General features: G+C 33.1%; 1 protein-coding gene across 1 annotated transcript; it reads right to left on the bottom strand.

Annotated features, from left to right (window-relative positions):
* Positions 1-329: 329 nt before the first annotated feature.
* Positions 330-24,647, bottom strand: GGH (gamma-glutamyl hydrolase). The gene is made up of 9 exons (XM_051970132.1): positions 24,427-24,647; positions 21,630-21,744; positions 15,969-16,019; positions 12,064-12,148; positions 10,568-10,706; positions 9,918-10,024; positions 9,739-9,829; positions 6,038-6,175; positions 330-4,161 (listed from the first exon to the last, which is right to left on the bottom strand). Exons 1-9 carry the CDS (start codon positions 24,527-24,529, stop codon positions 4,040-4,042), a joined length of 951 nt encoding a protein of 316 aa, XP_051826092.1. The 5' UTR covers positions 24,530-24,647; the 3' UTR covers positions 330-4,039.
* Positions 24,648-25,202: the final 555 nt, after the last annotated feature.

Here is a 25,202-nt window from a genome sequence, read left to right as displayed (position 1 = left end):
TTCTCCACACACAGCCCTCTTTTCTGTGCTATTCTCTGCCACTAGAATGTAAGCTCCTTAAAGGGAGAGATTATAATTCTTTTTCCATATATTTATCTTTCAGACAAAAAGCAAAAAGTTAGTGCTCAATGAAAGCTTGCCTATTACCTTCCTGACTCTGAAATCCTATAGTTTTCATTATCTATTCTTTTTTTTTTTTTTTGACACTTACTTACCTTGTACTGTTATTTAACTACTTAGGTGCCCAATTTCTCTAATTAGATTCCTTCAAAAAAGAGAGACACACTCACACATACACATTGAACTGAACACAAAACTACTCACAAAGATTCTTAATAAATATCTGTTTAATGAATGTATTCACGTTAAGGACAGTATTATTGGCTTAAAAGAAAAACACAGCTTTGGCACTTTTTATTTTGAATGTTACATATTCATTAATTTCCAATTAATGAAAATTTACCAAATAAAACCAAAAGAAAACACTTTGTTTTAAAACAAAAATATTGATTACTTACAAATCTATCACTATTACATTCCATGTGCACAATGTATATTATGTTGCAAAATTTTTACAACTTTGAATGTTATAGGTACATTACCTTTGTATATTGTAGGCATATCAAGCTAGCAGTTCTCAAATTTCTGTCAAGGATATCCCCTTTTATTCCTTATAACTTAAGGCTGATGGTTCCTTCTTTCATGCTGCAAAAAAGTGCTCTGCATTCAGAATTTCTCTTTCAATGTCTACCCTTTACCACAAACTATCCTCTCCTAACAAAACCTCCTGATTATGAGCATTAACAGAAAGTGAAACCTCATGGGAATCTTTTGTATTTAATATGTTGATTTGTTTTGCTTACTTGTATTTCTTCACTGAGAGGAAGGGTTCTATTTAGAAAGTGAAATAAAAGTAAGAGCATCTAGAAAATATTTACTTCACTTAAAACAATAAGAAAGATAATGAAACTCAGATACTGGCAATTCTTAAATGTAAGATACCATGTAACATTAGCAGCTAGATCCTAACAATTTAGGAACTTAATGAAAATATTACAAGGAAAACTGGGAAGCAATTTTAAACAGGTACTATCTGATCTAACATAGATCTACATCTTGGAGAAAAAGTGTTTAATACGTAGTTAGTCCATCAATACACATATTTTTTATGTGACATTGTATTAAACATACAAAAGATTCAAATGATAACCTAGGATAGCTATCCTCAAGTAGTTTACAGGCAAATTGAGGGTATATGTCAAACCAATTCAAAAAGCAAAGAAATGGTGCAGGGCTCACATAGTAAATGCCAAATGAGGGGCAGAAAAAAATGAATTGAGAGGGAGAGATCACTGTCATCTGAGATGCTCAAAGGGAAGTTTCATGGAGGAGGTGAGACAGTGAAAGGCCAAGCAGAGAGAATGATATTCATAACCTCTCCATAAGGTAAACAGGTTAGGAAATCCTTATTACCATATAAGATTGGAAAAGTGAAACACAAAGGAAGTTAATAATTTGATGATTACCTCAATTTAGTGTCAGAACTAGTTCTATTTTTCAGTTTGCTCAATTTCCACTCAACTACTTTTTCTCTTAAAAATAAAAAGAGTTTATAGTTCACTTATTCACTTAAGCTTTTAATATCCTATTATAAATGAATGGTTTAAAAAAGAAAAAAAAAAAAAAAAGAAGAGCAGGCAGGCCTCCCCAAAATATCTCACTGACCCAAACAGTGGTAACAAACTAATTAATGTGTCTTGGAATTTACTATTTTATCAGGGAAAGAAGAAGAGCTGGACTTCAAGAGTTAGACTTTGACAGAAGCTTGAAGAACTTTAATTTAAACAAAGAATGTAAATATCAAATCACAAATAGTTGCATTTCAGGTTAGACCCTTGTGCAATGAGACCAGATAATAAATTAAATGAGTGTCTTCTTGGGCTTTTTATTATAATAAATTCAATGATATTCGATATTTCCATTTTAAAAATTTTCTAAGACACTCAACTGATTACTATCATTAATTAATATGTGTACACACACACAATATATCTTCAAAAAATAGAACTATTAGCAGCAGCATGAATTAAAATGTTTGATTGGAAACATACTTCTTTTAGAAAGAGTAAATGGTCTGTTCCTTTAGGAAAGATTTGTTACATTGTTTATAGTTGTCTCAATAAAAACATTTGATTGAGCCAGTGTTCTTCAAGGCAAATGCTACATGCCAGAAATTCACCTACATTAAAACCTATTATTATTTATACACATTGATAAATACGAATAATTCATCCATAAGACTAAAGATAAACTAATTTATGTTTAAAGCTTGAATTATCCTATCCAGATATTAAATCACCTGTGACTTCTTATATATTTTTCTCCTTTGTTCATAAGAGTAAAAATCCTTTTCAAAATTTTGGTTAAACCACATTTTTTGCTAATTTGCAGAAAACAAGAAGAATTTGCCCTCTCCGTAATGGCATTTCACATCTGCTAAGGCAATACATTAAAGTATAATCTAGAAGCCTAATTACATTGGTTCAATAGAAGCAAAATATAAAAGCTATAATCAACAATTATCCTTGATAATACAAGTAGGAAAAGGACATTAAGATCTCCTCAGCTAGTCTATCTATAATCCTACAACTTGAATTCATGAATTTTTTGTTCTTCCCACAAAAATACTAACTAGTTAAATCATTACTTTGAATTTACAAGAGAAGATGGTGCATTTCAAGAAATCAGCAATAACTTTTTTTTGTTTGCTATCAAAATGACTACTCGAGGAGCAGTTAGGTGGAGCAGAGTAGAGAGCACCAGCCCTGAAGTCAGGAGGACCTGAGCTCAGATCTGATCTCAGATACTTAATACTTCCTAGCTATGTGATGCTGGCAAGTCACATAACCCCAATTGCCTCAGCAAAAAAAAAAAAAGAAAGAAAGAAAGAAGAAGAAGCAAAATGACTACTCGATTTTTTATTATCTGGACTATAACATGTTAATAGAAAATTGATAGGAAAAATCAGGCTCATGATTTCCTAGGCAGTATGCTGGCACATCTGCTCTATTTAAAAGTTTATGTCATCCTTACATGAAAATGTGTTTTCATGACTACACATGTATAACATATGTCAGATTGCTTGTCTTTTTAAAGTGGGGAGAGAAGAAGAGAAAAAGAAAATTTAGAACTCAAAATTGGATAAAAAATGTTTAAATTATTTTTACATGTAATTGTAAATGTAAATGTAAAATATTAAAATAATTTTCTAAAGGAAAAATAAAAGCCGAAATCATCAGGGTAGCTAAGTGATACAGTGGATAGAGCACCAGAAATTCCTGAGTTCAAATTTGTCCTTAAATAATTTATTAGCCTCAAAAAAAAAAAGTCTAAGTCATCTATAAACTATTAAATTCTAAGTTGTGCACCTTCTTTCCCAGTGGGAAATGTGGTATCTGGTCAAAAGTATTATATGAAATGCAAAGTATTTCATCTAAAATCACTCTAAAAAATTTGATACTATCATTGATTTCCATGATATGTCAAGCACTTACTTGCCTAATTTAAACTTCCTTCCATTTTGCTTAAGTATCAATATTAAAAAAAAAAAACCCAGAAAACTTGATTTTGCCAACAAAGTACTGTTCTTCTTAGTAAGACTAATTATATTTAAAGCTTGAATTATTATTAAAAGATTAAATCACATGATAATTTACAGAATTTCTCCTTCATGAGAGGAAAAAAACTTATCTACATTTTCACTAATACATATTATTTTTTTTCTAATTTGCAAAAGGCAAGAATACTGCCATTTCCTTAAATGTAATGGCATTTTACACCTGCTGATTCAGTACAGTCAAGTATGATCTCATCACATTGAATGGAAACCCAGAAAAAGTCTACAAAACCAAAAAACAAAATAACATAACAGAACAAGAAAAAAATGATCTGGCTTCCTTATTGTCATTGACATGAATAACAATCGTTTAATGACTCCATAAACAAATCACTGTGGTTCTACAAAAATTTCCAAGGACATTCAATCAAAAAAATAGCATTGCTGAAATAAAGATGCATTTCCGGTGAAAACAGGGGTGTAATTATAAATCAATGCCTTAGTTTCTTCAGCTTCACTTGCAAAATGGTGATGGCTTTTTCGAGCTAAATATTATACCAAAAAAGAAATATACACAGAGAACATGTCAATTATTAATATAACTTTTAAAAAGCTATCTTATCCCCACAATGTTTCTTGCAATGTTTGTCCTTAAAAGAAAGTTAGCATATCTAGGAATATACTGGCACCAGTTCAAACCAGTTTGAGAGAGATAATTTTTAAATTTTCAGTACAAGCTTTATACTTTGGAAATCAGCAAACACTAAGAATCAGGACTTGAATTAGAATTTACTTCATTGTCTAGATCTAAGGAAATTAAAGTTAAATGTTAAAGTTGATTAAACTTAAAAGGTATGTCATGATTGTATTTTTTTTCAGCATCAATTGTTGAATTTTTACCAGTACATTGTCAAGCATATCACTTCTCAACTGGAAAAAAATTTGTTAACTTTCCCAATAAAAGAGTTGCTTTTTTTTTTCTCTCATCTATTGATTTCTGTTTATTACAAATATATAGAGTAGCTGGTTTTTCTTGGCTCTAGATTCAAGTTTGTTTTTCATTAGTATGCTACCATTATGAAAAAACAAGAGTATAAGAATTTTAATTCTCTTATCAAGAAGTAATGTAATTTGAAAACAAATAAACTAGTCTATCCTAAGTACTTGCTAAATAATCTTCACTTTGCTCTTTCATATTTATTAACAATGAAGTCTTTCTTTAATAACCACATTATCTATACCACTTACTCTGGAGGAATACACTTTTTTGAAGAGTTGGCTTTTTGTATTAAAACAACTTTCAATTCATCTTAGCACAATTCTAGATACAACAGAGCTAAGTATAATTAATTCTTATACTTGGTGAATAAGCAGAATTATTGATGGAAAACTTAAGGTAGCTTTGTACACAGTGCACAAGAGAATCTAAAAACATAATCACTTACTTGCACCCCAAAACACCATCATCATTTACAATTATATACACAACTCCAGAGGAGGTTGAAAAAGCACTTCATATTAATTTTCTCCAAGTCAGAAGTTGTTAGGCTGGATCTCACAAGTCACTTGAAATTATATAGGGGAGAAAAATACAGCTTCATTTCTATTTAATTAGTTTCCTTTGTAAATCTATATTTTTTATGTATTTAAAAACATTATTCTGAGAACAGATCTATAGATTTCACCAGACTATCAAAAGGAAGTATGCTGAAAATAGGTTTAAAAAACTCTTCTCTAGGGCCTTCTGGGAAAGATTTCTAAAGTCTTATACCAACATCTGCATCTGAATTAAATTTATGTAATGCCTTAAAAGAATAATATTCAGTTTTTCAGAGAGCCCACTAAAATTCTTCATCTTATTCAAATAAGGACAGTTAAAAAGTATGTGCATAGTTCTAGCATCCCTTGTACTTCTAAATCCTATACTCATATGTAAAGAACAAACAAAACAGGACTCAAAATCAAGGAATTAGCTAAACTTGGAAAATGATTTAATGCCATTTAGCAAAATAAATTTTCCTACTTTCTTATCATGTCTACTACTCAAATATAGAACTTTTGCATTACTCAACTGTTCCTCCAGATTTTTCTACTTAGGTCATTTCTGAAACTTCAATATTTCTTAATAGAAAACATTTGATCCAGTGATACTGCTAAATGTTTAATGGCTAGCTCTCTAAAGAAAAAAAAAAAGACTATTACAAAATTTTCTCTGTCACTTCCTTAAGTTTAGACAATTAAGCAAACAATAAATCAAGCCCTGATTTATAGCTTGGCCAATTTCCAAGGTGTAAAAGCTCACTCTGAAAATTTAACAATCATCTCTCTTAACCTGTTCTAAACTAGTTCTAGCACATTCCTAATTCTACCTGAAATATAAGCTTCCATCAATATAGAATGACAAAACTAATGTTTTCTTACCTTCATTTACAAAGAAATATGCCAAGTGGAATGAACTTCTAATAGCTGGTGGTGAATGGACTATGCCCGTTAAATTCTTCCATTCAAAAGTACTCTTCTCTGGATGCCACTGGACAGCATAAATGGGGTAATTATATGCTAGATTTAAAAAAGAAAATCAATACAATACCGCATTAAGAGGCTATCTATATTAATCTTAAATTTAATCTCTAAAAGTCATTATTTTACATATGCCTACAGTAAATGAAGTCTTATTCCAATCAAGGCTTCATGGTATCATGAAGGTGACTGTAGAAGGCTATGTCAGTAAGTGCTGAAGATTGCCAAATTTAGAAGGTTTTCAAACTCAGGTTTAGATTCAAATGGTCATATTAGTAAAATTTGAAGTGGCTCATTATGGCAATTCCTTGGCTACCAAGTAATGTATTTTTAGTGCTACAGCAACTGAAAGAAGTCTACTAAAGAATGGGAGAAAATACATACACCACATGGATCTTTCCAAGTGTTAAAGACACAGACTTTAATACATAAAATAGAATGGCTGGATTCATCTGACATACTACATTTTGAAAGTTTCAGCTAAATAAAAGACCACCTGATATTACCAATAAAATAATTTATTAAAATGCAACTTTTTTACAATATATTTAGTATGGTGCTCCTTTACTGATAAGCAAAGTACAAATAAACTCTAATTGTTACAGTTTCATATCTTAATTCAAGACTAACCATTTCTTTCGTTCAATCTATACTAACACATTTTATTGCTCTTCACTGTCTACTTTTGTATCTTTTCAGCTACTTACATAAAAATAAAGTATATAAATTGGAATCATGAAGCTGTAAGTTTAAAATCACCTCTGACACTAGTTGTGTAAGTAAGACAAAGGACTTAATCCTGAAATCTCAGTTTCTTCTTTTGAAGAATAAGGAGGTTAAACTTGATAATCTCTTAAATTACATTTATAATTCCCTTAAGTCAAATCAAAGGAATAAATTTTACTAATCATCTATTACTTGCAAAGTGCTATGCTAGACACTCTTGGTAACTTCTTTCTAACTGGCTTATCACAGCTTAAATGATATTAACTAATTATATGTAAATATACATATATGTGTGTGTATATGTATATATATATACATACACATATAAACTATGTGTGTGATATGTATTGTGTAACATACTATATATGTATATATACAGATATATACACACATGGTATATAAATAATACACACATGTATGTGTATTAGATTGGGGGAAAGAGAGAAAGATAGAGAGAGATAAAGGAAGGATACAGAGAGAGAAAGATGAAAGAGAGAGGGGGAGGGAGGGAGAGAGAGAGAGAGAAAGGGAGAGAGAATAAAAGAGAGAAAGGAAGAGAAAAAAGAAAGTGAGAGAGAAAGAAATGGAGAAAGAGAAAAGAGAGAGAGAGAATTACCTATCTGAACTCTAGATGTCCTAAAGACACTTTAAATTCAGAATATCGAAAATTGAACTCAGCATTTTCCTCTTTCTAAATTTCTTATTATTATCAAAAGGACCATGCTTCCAATCATCCAGGCTGACAATCATGGGGTCATCCTCGATTCCTCACTCTCTCTCACCTTCTCCACATATATTTTATAGTTAATCCTAACTTAATATCTCTCTAATCTGCCTTCTTCTCTTCTCTGACACTGTCACTTCCCTAATGTAAGCTCTTATAACTTCACATCTGAAGTACTGCAATACTCTCTATTTGGTTTACCTGCCTCAAGTCTCCCCCTACCCCAATCTATCTTCCATTTAGCTCACCAAAGTGATCTTATTAAAGCACATATCTGACCATGTCACATATATATCACTTCATTCAATAAACTCTAGTAGCTACCTATTACCTCCTAGTTAAAATACCAAATCCTCTGCTTGACTTTTAAAGCTATTCATAACTGTATCTCCCATCTTTCTAATCTACTTACACCTTCCTCATCTGTATATATTCTGCAGTTCAGTGACAGTGACACTGGCCTAGAAGTTTGCTAGACCCAAATCTAAGTGAAAACCCAAATGATTTGTATGAGCATTTGCACCTCAGAAATCAGCACTCACTATAAATCAAGATTTGATTTATTCTTTTGTCAGTTGTCTAGACTTAAGAAAGTATTGATAATGCAGACTGAACTTAAAAGTGTATATTAAATACATACATTTCCTCCCTAGCCTGGTTATTAAACATTTACCAGCATACCCTGCAATGCTTTATAAACACACTGCCTGTGTTCAGTTGGAGTCTAATAGGAAGCTCAGAGAAAAAAAGTTATTTCCAGATTGGAGTTCTAGTAATTGGAAGTTAATAATAATAATTAGCATTTTCATAGTATTTTAAGGTTTGCAAAATTCTGTGCATCCATGATCTGATTTGAGCTTCATACCATTCATACATTGGCTTCCTTGATGTTTCTAGTACCAAAAACTCTTATCTTCAACTCTTTGCATTTTCACCATCTGTCCATTTCCACCTCTCTCCATCCTCCCCATCCTTGATTCTACCTCCTGGCTTCCCTGGTTTTATTCAAATACCAGCTAAAATTTAACTTTCTGCAAGAAGCTTTTCCCAGTTCCCCCTAATGCTAGCAATGCTAGTTCCTTCCCGACTATAGATATCTTGTTTGTACATGTTGTCTGTGTTTGCCTTTCATTGTATTCCCAGTGCTTGGCACAGTACCTGAAATATAATAAATGCTTGTTGTTGACTGTTATTCAGAAAGTTCAAAGTCCTATACCCTAGTTTTGTGGAAACTTCAATACTTATATCTTCTTAATATAATTATTTCCTCTACTGATTCATCCCAATGATGGTTCTTTCCCACCTAATAATAATGAACTTTCTGACAATAAGCTTTTCCAAACTTGGATTAAGAATCATAAAACAAATATTTAATCCATCACTGGGCCTGTACTTGAAGCCTTTGCAAATGGCAGGCCTGCCAGAACTTGCCATCCACTGGTACAGCTTTTAAGAATCCAGGCTAAAATGAGGTTTCAGAGTAGGCCTTTGTGTTAAGAGTTTATAAATAAATAACATAATTGAAGTATATGTATTACATTCTTAAATTAACTGAGATGCACCTGCTTCCTATGCCATCCTCTATCTCACTCTCGCTAAGACAAGAAAAATAAGTATAAAAATGAGGTTAACATACTTCTTTACCTGGCACTATCCAAAGGCACAGACATCAAAATGTTCATCCATTTTATTCCTTCTTTTCTATTTCTCTTAATCAGCTATTTTTTTCTCTATCCACCCTTAGTCTTCATTCCTTTCTCTTTCTCCCTCCTTCCCTCTCCCTCCAATTCTCTCTCTTCTTAATCCCCTTCTTCTCTCCCATATTTTCATTCTCTCTGTCTCTGTCTGTCTGTCTGTCTCTCTCTCTGTCTCTGTCTCTCTCATCATTCCTTTTAAAGACTGAGTCAAGTAAATGACTATGAAAGATAAGACAATGAGAGAAATATCAAACACAAGCTTTTCTCTCACCCCAAGGCAGAGTCCTACCTCATCTTTCACTTCTTTTGTACTTCTAAAAGTGACAAGTATGTTTTTCAGGCTTCAATATCCATGACCAATATAGAATAATGTTGTCCAACTATAAAAAATATCAAGTGAAATAAAGTATATGTGTTAAGTGTAAAATAAAGTGAAATAAAATGCATATACATACCTTCCATTGTGGAGATAAATTCGATGCCATCATATGTATTTGTAGATAAAACCTTGTAAAATTCATTTAGCTTCTTATTCATAGTAAAATTCTATGACATAAAGATTTTTTCAATTACAATTTGTTTTTTACTATAGTTGTGATTATCATTATCTTTATTCTTAAAAAAAAATGAGTACCTTCAAGGAAAGGCTCCACTTATGAAAATTTGAAGTTAGTGGTTCTGTTGCTAAGGCCTCTAACAAGTCCTTAGAGATATTCTGGAACATCCTACTATCAGCTACAGCTGAAAAAAAAAAAAAAAAGATAAATTAATAAAACTTATTGGTTTTGTGTTCAAACCAGAGATGGCATTATTGAAATATGGTTGGTATGAATAAATAATTGACTAAATACTAATATTCATATATTAAAATAAAAGATAAAATGTGTCAAATATAAAAATCTAATTGAAGGTGGGAATTATGGGGCAATGCATAGACAATAAATTATATTCTTGTCACTGATTCTTTACTCAATAGATACCAATACTAAAATTAGTATCAATTTGAGAGCTTAAAAAATTTGGCAATATTAAAAAGAGGTCCTCACATCTGAAAATGTTGCGATCTATTGTAGTAGATCATACTCTCCTTTTGTAAACAAGGATTTTTAAAACTTCTAAAGACCTTCAGACAATTTTTCCAATGTTTGTCTATAAAAAATAATTTACCACCTTATTCATGTAATATGTGACCAGAGAGTAAAAAAGGATGCTTTTGATAATTTTTGCTTAGTGATTTTAACAAATAATTGCATATGGGAAAATCTTTAACAACAAAAAACCTACCTTTAGTAAAATTTAATGGCAAAGCAATTCCACTAGTGTTGGTCAAAGTGAGTAATAGTTCCCCACTGGTCAAGACAGTAAGCTCTTCAAATCCAAGGCATGTTCCCCAAATGGGAAAATAATCTCCTTCTTTATTAGCCTTTATGTAGAGAACAAACAAAGAAACTAAGCTTACGTACTGACCTCAATAGCAATAAAACATAAGATGTCTTCCAAGATGATTTCTAAGGCTCATCTTTTCTCTAAATCTTACACTGCAGTCTGTGACCCATGGACCCCTGAAAAGCTACAAGGAGGCCAGCCCAATGTATAATTCAGTGTAATAAATAATCAAACATATCTTCTAAAGACAGAATAAACAATATGATGTAATATATATATGTTAGTTTTCAGATGCCACTTAATTGTTATATTCACAGTAAAATGTAAATCATTTAAAATGTTTAATTCAGAGGTGCTTTTGATTAGGAAGTAATCTAGTAATCAATTGATATAAATACTATACCATGTGAAGATACACAAATATATTTACATAAAAAAAAAGGAATCTTCATACTTGAAAAGGTTGATTATCACCAGTCAAAAGTCTCTACATAAGCATATTTTACACATAAAGTCACAAATCTTCAGGCCTCTCATTAAAAAAAAAAAAGTTACTTGAAGGCCAGTTAATGAACGTTTTATTGAATATAAATCTGAATATTCACAAGAGAAAAATCAAAGTTAATTATTTACTTTACAAAATGATTATCAGTAGGGTTTCTTTAAATAGTGATTTTTTTTCTACTACATTTTAAATTATTGCATTTGTAAAAAAAAATTCAAGTTCACTCATGGATATTCATTCAATAAATTACTATGCATCTAAAACATGTAAAGTGCTATATATATATATATATATATATATAAATAATTCGGGACTTTAAGCAACTTGTAAGGGAAAGAGACACATGTACAATATAAGTTAGGAAAAGCTAAGCATTCCATAAGAATGATAAATAATTTCATGGAAGAGATAAAAATTGAGCTGAGCTTTAAAGAATGGGCAGGATTTGGTTAGAAAGAGATGAGGGCTGAAAAGAATATATTTCTGCAAAAAACAATAACATGAGAGAATACACTGAGAGAGAGAAATGTACATGAAGCTCAAGCAAAAACACACACAACTGTTTGGCTAGAGCATGGGGTTTATAGAAATAGTAAAAACTAAATTTGGAAAGGGAAAGTTAGGGCCAGACTATAAAAAGACTGAATGTTAAGTCTAAGGAAGTTGAAATAAACCCAGATAACAATAAGACGACACTGGATATTTTAGAAGAAATAAGTAACAGGATCAAAGAAGTATTTCAACAGAATAATCTGGAAATGGCATATAAAATCCATTTGAGGATGGTGAGAGGAGATGTCAAAAAGACAGAGGTAGAAATACCAATGGAGGGGAGGGTTAAAGGTTGGGACTATTATAATCTGGAAATGAAAGAACAATTGAAGATTACCTTCAGGGCCTTGTCGTAAAACAGTTGGGCTACATGGCTATATTTTGAAGTCTGAAGATCGACAGCTCCACCAGGGAAAAGTATCCTGAAACCCAATATCAAATGTTTGGTTTTGGTTTATATTACAAAATATAGACAATTCACTTACTTAATAAAACATATAGTAAAGATAAACATCTGGAATAAAGGAAATATTAAATTACAAATTAAGTATAGTTAAAATTCCAGTGTAGCAATATGAAAATGAAGACATAGATACTATTTAATTTTATAATTACTATTCAGAAACAATAGCATTTTTTTAATTACCATAATGTCAAGCTGGAACTAACCTCAGAATTCACCAAATATAACCCCCTTATTTTACAAATCAGGAAACTGAGGCCAGAGAAATTAACTGATTTATCAAGAGTCATACATATATAGAGTTTCTGAGGTAGAATTCAATTCCAAGTATTTCTTACTCCAGGACACTCCATCTACTATTTCACATTGCCTCTTAATATAAAATTTCTTTGATTATTAAAGAAACTTATTCATGTAAGAGCCACAATGACATATTCATTTCTTTATCCATGAAAGCTACTTTAGACTAGGTCTTTTAAATACTTTGATAAAAAGATAGCTGGTATAATAAATATTTTCATGGGAATGAGTGGCAATTCAGAATTAGAAAAATATGAAAATCTAAAAATTCAAAAACCATAAGACAAATTAAATGATTGTCTTCAACTAAAGCTTAGTAGATTCTGCTCCAGTCTCTTTATTTTAAATCTATGTAGTGTGTTTTTCAATTTTACGTGTATTTCTTCTAAATAACATATTGTTGGATTTTGGTTTCTAATCCATTCTGATATTCTCCTCCATTTTATGAGTGAGTTCATCCCATTCACATTCACAGTTAAGATTACCAACTGTATTTTCCATCTTTTTCTTTTTCTAATTTGCTGAGACAATTGGGGTTAAGTGACTTGTCCAGGCCAGGGTCACACTGCCAGGAAGTGTTAAGTGTCTGAGGTCACATTTGAACTCAGGTCCTCCTGACTTCAGGGCTGGTGATCTAGCTACTGCATCACCTAGCTGCCCCCCTCTTTTTCTATCACACTTATAAACTTCTCCTTTTATTCTGTCTCCTCTTTAAAAGTCTATGCTTCTTATCTTTACCTTTCTTAAGATACCTTTCCCTCTTATTCTCCATTCTCTTGTTTCTCTTAACCGTTTTTTTCTCCTACTGTGCACATATATGTTCTTTTCTTGAACCAGTTCAAATTAGAGTGAGATTCATATGTAGCTCACTCTCCATTTACCACTGCCATTTCCTAAGTTTTTTTTTTTCTTCTTAGTGGATTTCAGGCCATCTTATTCTTAAATTTTCTCTCCTAGATCTATTTGTCAAGTCAATTTTTTTGTGATTAGATAGTTCATATTTCCTCCATTTTTTTAGTCTGTTAATTGTTTTCATTATTTGTTCATATCTCATAATTCATTAGCTTCTATTGAGTCATAAATTTTAAGGAATTTTCTTTAGCTAATGCTTTATATCTCTTTTACCAAGCTATCCTCTTTTTTTAAAAAATAACTTTCTCAGTTATCTCGTGTTTATTTTTTTTTCCCAATTTTTCTACTACTCTTTTTTGGTTTTTAAAAATCATTACTTTCCCCAATTCTTGTTAAGCTTGTATCCAACCTGCATTTTTCTTTGCAGTTTTGCTAGTATATAATCCATACATTATTAACTTTGTCATCTCCAGGAAATATTTATGAAAATGATTTACATGTGTATTAAAAATATTTTTGATGAAATATTAGAAGGGAACAGATGAATAATTTTCTAAAGCAAAACTAATTTTTATAGTCACAGGGCTAAAATTATAAAGGATGTAAGGTCCCATGATATTTGTTTATTTATCTTTAAGAGATTAGAACTGTTTTTTAAAATAAATTATTTGCAGAATTAATTCTGCCTACTTTCAAATTGTTTTCAATTCATCTCCAGTGTCTAGAAGATAACAAAAAGAAACATATTTTAAAGTAATAGCTCTAAATCACAGCAATAGCTACAATTACACAGCATAGCACACTAAAAAATTATCTTGAGAGGCAAAGGGAAATTATTATTATAGGTTCTATTTATTACAGGCTCTTATTATTACTACAGGAAGTTATTACAAACAAAAAATATATCTAATATTAAGTATAATCTGGAAGATTGGATAAAGTATTTAGAAGTTATTTATCTGCTATAGCACTAGATATGGGATGAGATGAGCTCAATTGAAACTCTAACTCTGTAACTGAATGACCTTTTGGGTAAGTCAATTGTCTGGACTTCAGTTTCTTGATCTATCAAATGAGGTGGCTCTTCTGTCTCTAAATCTATGGCCCTATATTCCTACTATGTACTCCATCCAAGTTCATATGCCACTGACAATACCTGGCAAAAAAAAAACAAAAACAAAAACAAAACCATAGATAAATCCCAGCTATAAATTTCTGTCTCCTTTACCCATATTTGAGCAGACAAAGAGAAACGGGTGACAGTGGTCCAAGAAATGGGAAGGTGGGTTCTATGACTGACTTCCATTCCTTACTTACCAATTCTGACTTATATTGTGAGAAGATGAAATCTATGAAGGTATAATCCTGAGCCTGCTCAAATAGTTCAGATCCCTCCCAGATAGGAAACTGACAACTTAGAGCAATAGTTAATGTGCAAAGTCTTTGAGAATTTTAAAAGTGAGGAACATAGAAAAAATTAAGTCCTTTAAAGAAGTAACTGCCTTCAATATATTAAAAAAGTCAAAGAGCTTTGTATAAAAATGATTTAATTATAAATGAATTTTGATAAAGGAAAAGAGAAAGGAAGTTAACCCAATAATAGGAAGGAACAGGAAATAATCATTTGAGGTCTTCCCTCAGGATGGTAAGGCAGATCTCCTAGAGGGACTAGATAAATAAAAAGAGATGAACATCAGTATAAGGAAACCAGATTACCAATGATTTTTAAGTGATGCAGATAGCAGAAGAAAAATTTATGAAGGCTTCACATATTTAAGCCACAAATATCTCATTTAGAGGCCTGGATAAGTAGCAGATTAAGTACATTTCAAAGTCTGGAAACCCTCTATATAGATAAAAAGAAAGGAAAAGTTTTCTCATGGAAAGAAAAGTCAAAACTTAAATATTGACTGTTAGTAATTAAGTTTAATGAAAGATGGCACTATTTTGTATTTATATTCTTTTAAATCCAGTTATATATCTTGATTTAATTTGTCTAAAAAAATATAATTTATGGCAACAGTATAAATTATTAACAAATAGCTATATTTGTAGAGATGAGGCTAATAAACTGAATCATTCACATATTATTCTCAGTTACATCTGAATAATGGTACCAGGTGTTGTAATTATCAGTATGATATTTAAAATAAAAAAAATCAACTTCTATGGAATTTATCTTGCTAATTTTACAATGCAATTAAAAAATACTATCATTACCTTCTTCTGGGAATCCTCCAAAGCAAGAAAAAGAACATTATTAAACAGCCTTCTAGACATATCAATGAACTAACAAGCACACCATGGAGACATGTGTGATTTTGCTACTATCAAAAACTCCTTCCCTTTATCAATGCAAATCAGAAGCTTCTCTGCAACTTTTAATTTTAGTAAGTTGCTGAGAGCACTAAGAGGTTCACACAGTCATTCTATTACAGAAGTAGAACTGGAAATGACCTGAGGACAGATTTCTAATTATTATAAGATGTTATTCCTAAGAAACCCCTAAAGGATTACAGCCAAAGTACAGTATGTGCATTATACACAGATGCCTGTACTTATGCAATAATTATTTCATATATAGTAAGTCTTTAGGTGTGTGTGCTACATGCAAGTCTGTAACTTACCCATTGATAGAGTGGAAGAGATTATCGTATTCTTCATCTGATTGTGTTAACCTGAATGCAACAACAAAAATAATGACAGGGTAAATTTGTTTGAAAACTTAATGTTATAGTTATATACTTTTTTTTTTTTTTTTTTTTTTGCTGAGGCAATTGGGGTTAAGTGACTTGCCCAGGGTCACACAGCTAGACAGTGTCTGAGACCAGATTTGAACTCAGGTCCTCCTGACTTCAGGGCTGGTGCTCTATCCACTGCGCCACCTAGCTGCCCCTATAGTTATATACTTAAAATAATGCCTTTTTAAAGATCAAAGTAGTATCCGCGTGTGTGTGTGTGTGTGTGTGTGTGTACATATGTAAATACATACATACACACATAATTTTTATAACTCAGTGAACTTATAATTATAATGAAATTAATAATTTACATTAATATAATAAAATTCATATATATATGTAATTTTATTCGCTTCTCAGGAGATAGAATACTGGGATTAGAGTCACGAAGGTTGAATTCAAATCCAGTTTCTGACACTTATAAGTTACATAGTCATGAGCAAGTCATTTAACTATGTTACAGGTAACTCCCTAGAATTAATCTAACAAATCACAGACAAGTTGTGACCTGCATTGGAAGACTCCCCATACTAGGCTTTTCCTATTTCAATGAAATCACACATGCATACACACACATACATCAAATCACAAATCCTTTGGGTATTAAATAGCTTCACAAAAACCATACAAGGCAAATAAATAACACCAATTATTCTTATCCCCATTTTATAGATGAGCAAACTAAAACTGAGAGAGGTCATAAAGCTAACTGCCTAAAAGGCAATGCCAGAACTCAATTCTAGGTCTCTGCATCCCAGACTTGTGTGTGTATGAGAAAGAAAGAAAGAAGAGTACAAATATGAAAAATCCAGGTTAAAAAAATGAATTTAAAGCATTTAAGAAAAAACACTTTGCAGACCAAGGTGTTTATTAACCCCTCTCCATTTGCAAATTCTGAAGGTTTTCTTTTCTTAACTAAGCCAATATCATATCTGCTGCATTCTTATCTGTATATTCACTCATGCCAATTTTTATGAATACTGATGTTAATATCTGTTAAGTACTGTAAAAAAAAAAAAAACATGAATAGTATAATTTGGTGGAAAAGCAATGAACCTGGACTCAGGAAATCTGAATTCAAATCCTAAGTGAAATTTACCAGCTATGTGATCCAAGATGAGTCATTTCATTTCTCTGATACTCAGTTTCCCCATATGTAAAATGAAGCTAATAAGGCTCCCTATCTCTCATATAAGGTTATTGTGCAGAGAGTGTTTTATCTAGTTTAAAATACTATATTAATGTTTGATTATTATTATTAGAATTTTCCTGTGTACATTGTTGCATATGTAATATCATGATGTTAAAAAAGTTTCCCAGGGCAGCTAGATGGCACAGTGGATACAGCACCAACCCTGAAGTCAGGAAGACCTGAGTTCAAATGTAGCCTTAGACACTTAACACTTCCTAGCTGTGTGACCCTGGGCAAGTCACTTAATTCCAACTGCCTCAAGGGAAAAAACAAAGTTTTCTTAGTATGGAAAGGTAGAGAGACTATCCACAATAATTTATAAGTACAGCTAGGAAGAGCAGTGGATAGAGTACTGTGTGACCATAGGCAAGTCACTTAACTTGTTTGTCTCAGTTTCCTCAATTTTAAAATGCAGACAATAGCAGCACTTATTTCCCAGGGTTGCTGTGAGAATCAAATAAGATAATTATAAAACACTTAGCACAGTATTTGATACATAGTATCAAAAATATAAACGTTAGCTATTATTAAGTGTTTCCTATGCATCAGGCACCAAGCTGCTGGGAATACCAAGACAAAAACATGGTCTCTGCCCTCAAGAAGCTCTTATTCTAACTGGAGAGACAAATGCAAACAACTATATACTTTTAAGATTTGTATTAAATAAATAAAAGCCAATATTAGAGGAAAAGTAGCAGTGGGAAGGACCAACAGATGTTTCCTGCAGAAAATGTGGTTTGACAGAAACCAACAAGTTGTGCTGAGGAGGGAAAGAAAGCATTATAGTAACCAGGGACAGCCATAAAAAGGCACCAAATCAGAGATGGGAGGGTCATGCTCAAGGCTTGTCATTGCTGGATCTTGAAGTATGTAGAGGGAAGTAAAGTGTTTGAGAGGAACATAAACATTGTGTGAAAAAAGGAAGCTGGTAGTTTAGTGACCATGAGATCTAGGGAAAGGACATAGTAAAAAAATTTATTTTGACAGAAAACGCAAGGACTACATGATAGTCTTACCAGACACCAAACTAGTTGGGAACATGGTCCCATTTGTCCAGGAAACATGCCAACCTGTAAAGTCAAATTACTTTGAATAACATTTGTATGTCCTATAAATTCAACTAATTCACTCTTTAAGTGTTGCTTTATTTAACTATCTCTCCTTTGACAGCTAGCTAAAAAGAAAAGAAAAAAAAAAAAAAAAAAAAAACAGAAAACACAAGCCAACCTTTCTTTTAGGAAGAGATAAAGGAAAAGAAGTGGTGAGATTGGGTTAGGCAAAGATTGGTGACAATAGCAGAAAAATACAAATCTATCCTGGGCAAGTCACTTAACCCCAACTGCCTCAGCCAACAAAACAAACAAACAAACAGATCTTCCTACAAGTTTGATGCATGAGTCAAGGTCAAGGCCAGAGAGCAGAAGAGGAAAGGGGAAATCCAGATAGGTCTAACACTACTTCAAGGGAACTCTTGCCTGCTTACAATCCCAGTTCTTCATAAGTCACCTCAACAAGAGGAAGCATGAGATTTGTTCACCATCAGTGATGTCTGCTAGCTGATGAAAAAGTCAAATAAGTCAAGGATATCCCACACTTTCAAACAGATAAATGACTGAATCCAGAGCCTTGTTAAGATAAATATCATCATATTTAACATAGTGAAACGTGATCTTCTTAAAGGCAAAATGCGCTTGCTTTTTTATTTGTAATCCTAGTTTTAAATAGGTCTCAGAAGCTGAGAATAATAACCACCTTTTTTTTCATTCATTCAGTCTGCTTGAGTATAAAGTCAACCCAAACTTATTTTGCTGCTTCCCCTATATACTTTTAATAAGTCCTAATAATTTTCCCCCAGAACATCTCTTAAACTGATGCATCACTTCACACCTGAATTATTACAAAAATCTTCAATTTAACTCCCTCAACTTCCACTTCTGTCTACTTCAATCCATCTTTATATACTACTACCCATTATTCTCCTGACCCTTCATCCCATATTCTTTCTCATACATTATGCTGCCTAACATTTAGAAAGTAGATGGACATGTTCATTGAGCATGTGAATAAATTACCCCAGTCTTGTAAATATTTAAGCACACTGATAAACTTGGGTTAATTTTAACTACACAAGACTCTGTGAGTGGACTGCATATATTTTTCCAGATTTCTGGTCAGATATTACAGAATAAATAGATGTATGTACATGTTTACTTTAATAAAGAATGCCCACTCTGCAGAAACAAAAGATTGTGGAAATTATTTTATCCTTATATCCCAGTGTAAAGTAACAATATAGAATTGTTTATGTCACTAAACTCCAGGACAGATATCACAAGCAGCTAGAGAACTTGCTTCAGACTATTCATGTCAGAGAGAAAAGGTCAAAGATGAGAGAGAGCTTTTATGGTCAGAACTTGGAAACAAGTAAAAGAAATGTTTCTTGAAGACTGAAGTCTAGAGAGGCAAACTTGAATATAGGATAATTTACTCTGGAGAGAATACATGGGATTTTCACTCTTTAGACTTCAGCCTGGACTTTCCTTCCATTCAGAATTCTGTTTTCTGTTTAGCAAAGCTGTGGATAGAATTTCAAGGTGTTCCTTCCCTTCTCCCTCCCCTAATTCATTAATAAGGTGTAGATAACAGTAATGATAAAATAGGGTCTGACACATAGTCAATTGATGGTGCTGAGCCACAATTGTGTGAGTGTTTATATTAGCTTTGATACACCATATTTTTCTAACCATACCACATTTACCACAAATGGACCACTTACCTGGCAACAGATAATATACATAGAATGCACATGTAGCTGTTATTTCAATACTTTTTCACCATGATTTTTCATCTTCTGTCCCTTGTTTATTTTTACCATATTTGCTGACCTTCAGGTCACTCTTTGTCTAATATTTAAATTATAAGACAATGAAATTTTTAGGACATTTTGAAAGTTTGTGGAGATGAGATTTGTAATTAAGACTGTTCCAGAAAATTTTCAGCATATGTCACCAAAGATAAGAAACACATTGAGATCCCAGGCCAAACAGTGGACACCCATTCTTGGTCTTACTCCACCCTTTCCAGTGAGCTTCATATTGCTGAGTCATGGATCAGAATTTTTCCTTCAAGAGTTTCTTTTTAGCTTCCAGGTTTCACACTTATACATTCATATATACATTTATGTGTCATAATATATACATATATAATATATATAGAATATAGTATCTCCTCTCCTCATAATGGCAACTTATACATGTATAAGTCCTTCAAAAAAATATTAAGCAAAGACATCAATAAAACTACTAATAACCTGAAAGAGGATTATTAAACAAAACATATCAGAAAATTTTGGAAGGAATGATTAAAAGCAAAGAGTAGTAGCAATAAGTACTTGGGGTAGAAACATAGCTGAACCGAAAATTTTTTAAATGCTTTGGCAATGATGTCATAATTATGAAACAAAATCTACTTTTTATTTTCAATGGTAAAGATAAGATATATTACTTTAACTCTTCTCAGGATAGCATTTCTCCAAAAATGATATAAAATAATGCAACATAATATGTTTGGAATGTAATATATAACACAGGGAATATATGTTAAATTAGTATAATATTCTGGGAGATTCTAGAACATTTTAGACCAATGAGGCAAATTAAATATAAAAGAGCCTTTTCTATAAGGAAATTATTCTTTAATATAATATCCTTTAGCCCTACCAAATCAATGGAACCACAAATTGAGTTTCATCTTAGGAGGATCTGTCATAAATCTGATTTAGAGCTGTAGAGAATTTTACAGATGAAGAAACTAAGACACAGAGAGGTCAAGTGACTTGTTCAACTTCACGCTGCTTGACATAAACTATTCCATAATCAGCTGGGATACAGCCATGTCTACTATAGACAAAGCTACAGAGTCATTTGCAAAAATCATATGTAAATTTCCTTTGCCATCCTTTCAATGAATGATTTCTTTGTTCTTATATGAATGTTTTTAAGTAGCTTCTTTTGTTTCACTTCAAATGAATTGTTTATATAAAACTCAAGTTACTTTTTAATATTTGTGTTTCTTATGATAATATTTAATTTCTTTTCTATAACCTCTATGTGTGTGCCCTATCTAACCATTTCTGTTACTTACACACTATTTTTAAAAGCTAAAAAAATCATGTTAAAAAATGTAGGCCATTATATTCATAGTCAAAATGATACATCATAATAGTGGAATAGAAAAATAAAATCCTCAAACTGACACATTCTAATCACAAGAGTAAAGTTACCATTACATGATGACTTTAATTTTTAGAAGTGTAGCATTTTCTATATAGATGGTATAAAGTTGTCAAAAACTACCTGATTGGCACAATCCTTGCACCTGCAGACTCCAGATATTTTATATATGAAGCAGCAATGTAATATTTTCCATGGTGTTTCAAATTTTTCATGCGGTTAGCTTGTGCCAGTATTCCTACAGGTATTCCAAAAGAAAAAAAAAAGTTATTTCAAACAACAGTCTGTTTTGCTAAAGCAACTCAGTTTTGTTTACTTGTTTTTAAGACAAATCCCATTGCTATTTTTATTCAAAGAACTACGTACATAAAGTCTCAATTATGCCAAATAGGTAAATTCAAGGAAAGGCCTACCAGAAATTACCTAAATGGTCTGAGCAGTGTTTCAGAAATCAACAGCTTTAAGAGTACTAATTTCTTAATGAAGTGAGGTCCAAATTTAGCTAAGAGCTAATCAACATCAATATCTTTACAGAATCAGAAGGATGAAAGTGGTCAGAAAGATCACCTAGTTCAATTTCAATTCTGAGGCCTTGAGACGGTAGTAACTAGCCCAAGCCTACACACTGCTGCTTTGACCACAAAGAAAGAATTATGAGAACAGATTTAGAGTGGGAAGGAACCTTACAGATTGAATCCAATCTCACCATTTGACAGATGAGGAAGATGAGGAAGCTGAGTGCCAGAGAAGTAAAGCAAACAGTCTCACAGAGCAAACATCTGAAGAGTTTTCTGCCCCTAAGGGTCATCCACCCTATTGGGAAAGCTCCTGTTCTACTCCCTTTACTTGAAAAATCAGTCAATGCTCTCTACTAAGGGAATGCATTAATGTCATCCAGCCCTAATTCTCCACTAGTTATTAGGCCTCTCTAGCAACTCTGGCAAACAGATCAAAATTCTAAATCAGATTGGCTAGGCTTGAGGAGCTGGAGAAAGTGGAAGAGAGCAAATTGGTCTGAATTCCTGTTCATTTAGTCTAGTAAGTTTACGGCCCTGCTTGCACAGTAGAGAGATGGCTCAAGGGATTATTGGCTTCTGATATCTCTAGGAAGTTCCCTTAATATCACTGAACACATCTTTTTTTTTTTTGAGGTTCTACTGGCTGCTTCAAATGAAGCCAGAGCTACTTCAATAGTCCAACTTCTATATCCAGCCTAGCTAGAAAATTCTAGTGTCAGGAACTCTTATATTACATTTAATTGTCCAGAACAGCAAAGCAGAAAGTGAAGATTCTGATGACCACAATGAATATTGATGACAACCTTGTCAATAACTATGAAGTTTCTGCTGTGCCAAAAATGCTAACCATTAAAATCACCAACAGGGTGATGTTATGAGTATAATTGAAGTTATGTAATTTGAAATTATAAATATAATTGGTTATAAAATTTTCAATTTAAATAACTAAATTAATGATAAATTGACTGATTTATTCATCTGTAAGTTTATTCATCTCTTCAGTTCTCTTTTGTCTAGAAATTTATCATTCTCTGATCCATCTTGTGACTTGGAAACTGGACTCTTACGATCTAAATACACAGGGGATCATCAACTCAAGTGTGATGTTGAGCTTATTTTACAGATGAAGCAGTTGAAACTCAGAAAGTTTGGAAGTTGCCCAGGTTATGAAAATAGTAAGCTCCAGAGGTGGGCTTTGAACTCCTAAATCTAAGGGCTAGAGCATTTTCCATTGTATCACCCTGTTGGTGATTTTAATGGTTAGCATTGTTGGAACAGCAGAAACTTCACAGTTATTGACAAGGTTGTCATCAATGTTCATTGTGGTCATCAGAATCTTCACTTTAAGTTAAATGACTTGTCTAAGGTCAAACAGTTAGCAAGTGGCAGGGCTAGTATTTGAATCCCTAATGAAGTAGTACAACTACTTCCTCTTCCCAAGACATATATATTAAGTAAAATTAGAAAAATGAAGTTTTCTGACATTTTCTAAAGCCAACAATATGCAAAGGAAAATGTACTTTTGACCACTAAAGTCAGGAGTGCAAAGCCCATCTCTAAAGATGGGCTATATTCATGATTTTCAAATTTCGAACTTCTCGAGCCTCAATCACTTCATCAATAAAACAAGAGGTCGGACCAGAGGAACCCTGAAGAACCTTCCAGTTCCCTATTCATGACTGGCCACAAAGCCTCACACAAAACTACTGCTTGCAATATCAACCAAGGTTACCTCTTATTAGGATGCTTGTAGGGCCAACGTGACTGTAGAGGAGGATAATTACCTCCTACATGACACCCTGGACTGATTCCAGAAGAAGCGAACAGGTAATAAACTAGTCCATAATCAGCTGGGACACAGCCATGTCTACTTTCAAGAGCATTGCTCCTAAGGTGGTGAATTAAGGGGTAGGAGGGGCTGTTGGTGGAGCAGTAACTGTTCCTTCCAAATTACAATCTCACACACCCAACACCTAGGGGGCAAGGGGGGAGGGGAAGGAGCTGGGTGATTTCTAGGATGTCCTTGGGCTGCAGCACTCAGTCCCATGAGGTTCCTAGGATTCTCCTTTCTCCTCTTTCTCTGGACCCTTAAGGATGCGCCCCGTCCCCCACATTAGCGCGCGCGCATACACACACACCACACACACATACACATACACCACACACACACACACACACACATACACATACACCACACACACCACACATACACACACACCACACACACACACCACACATACACACATCACACACACACACCTCACACACACCCACTACACATACACACACACACACACACACACCACACATACACACACATACACACACACACACCACACACACACCCCCACACACGCACACACACCACACACACACCAGCGCCCAGAGCCCCCTCCTCTTACCAATGATCGGTCTCTCGTTGATGCCCTCCCCGAACAGCTCGCCCACAGAGCAGCAGAGAAGGACAGCTCCCAGCGCGCACAGACGCTGCCAAGGGCTCCCCATCGCGCGTCTCTCAAGCTACCTCCTCCCTGCTGGAGCCTTCTTCCCCTGGACTGGCGAGAGAAGGAGCTCCGAGCCTAGGGAGGGTCCGCAGATGCCTGGGATTCCTTCCGTACTGGGCGGTGGCTCACATCTCAAGCTTTTTCAAGCGCCAAGAAACAGGAGGGCGGGAGAATTGCCCCATGGGAAATGTAGTCCCAAGGACGCTGCAGCATCTTGACACCCCGAGGCAAAATTGAGTCATTCATAACTCCACCAACAATGCACCAGTGTTTCAGTTTTCCTACATCTTCAATATTTATCATTTTCCTTTTCTGTCGTATTAGCCAATCTGATAGGTATGAAATGGGACTTTGGAATCATTTTAATTTCCATTTCTCCAATCAATAATGATTTAAAGCATTTTTTTTATATGACTATAGCTAGCTATAATTTCTTCATCTGAAAACTGCCTGTTCATATCCTTTGACCATTTATCAATTGGAGAATGACTAAATTCTCTATATATTTTAGAAATGATGTCTTTATTAGAAACACTGATTGTAAAAATTAATTTCCAGCTTTCTGCTTTCCTTCTAATCTTGTTCAATCAGATTTGCACAAAACCCTTTTAATTTAATGTAATCAAAATTAAATTATCCATTTTACATTTTATAATGTAATCTCTTCTCTATCT

The sequence above is a fragment of the Antechinus flavipes genome, chromosome 1 (assembly GCF_016432865.1).
Source record: "Antechinus flavipes isolate AdamAnt ecotype Samford, QLD, Australia chromosome 1, AdamAnt_v2, whole genome shotgun sequence".
Classification (NCBI taxonomy): Eukaryota; Metazoa; Chordata; class Mammalia; order Dasyuromorphia; family Dasyuridae; genus Antechinus; species Antechinus flavipes.
This window is presented reverse-complemented; position numbering and strand designations above follow the sequence as displayed.

Excerpts from the sequence above, each read along its gene's own strand:
- GGH (XM_051970132.1), bottom strand. The coding sequence starts at position 24,529 with ATGGGGAGCCCTTGGCAGCGTCTGTGCGCGCTGGGAGCTGTCCTTCTC. Across the intron at positions 12,149-15,968 it reads CTCTTCCACTCTATCAATGG|GATACTTTTCCCTGGTGGAG; the intron begins GTAAGTTACAGA and ends ATTGGGTTTCAG. Across the intron at positions 10,707-12,063 it reads TTTACGACAAGGCCCTGAAG|GCTAATAAAGAAGGAGATTA; the intron begins GTAATCTTCAAT and ends CTCTACATAAAG.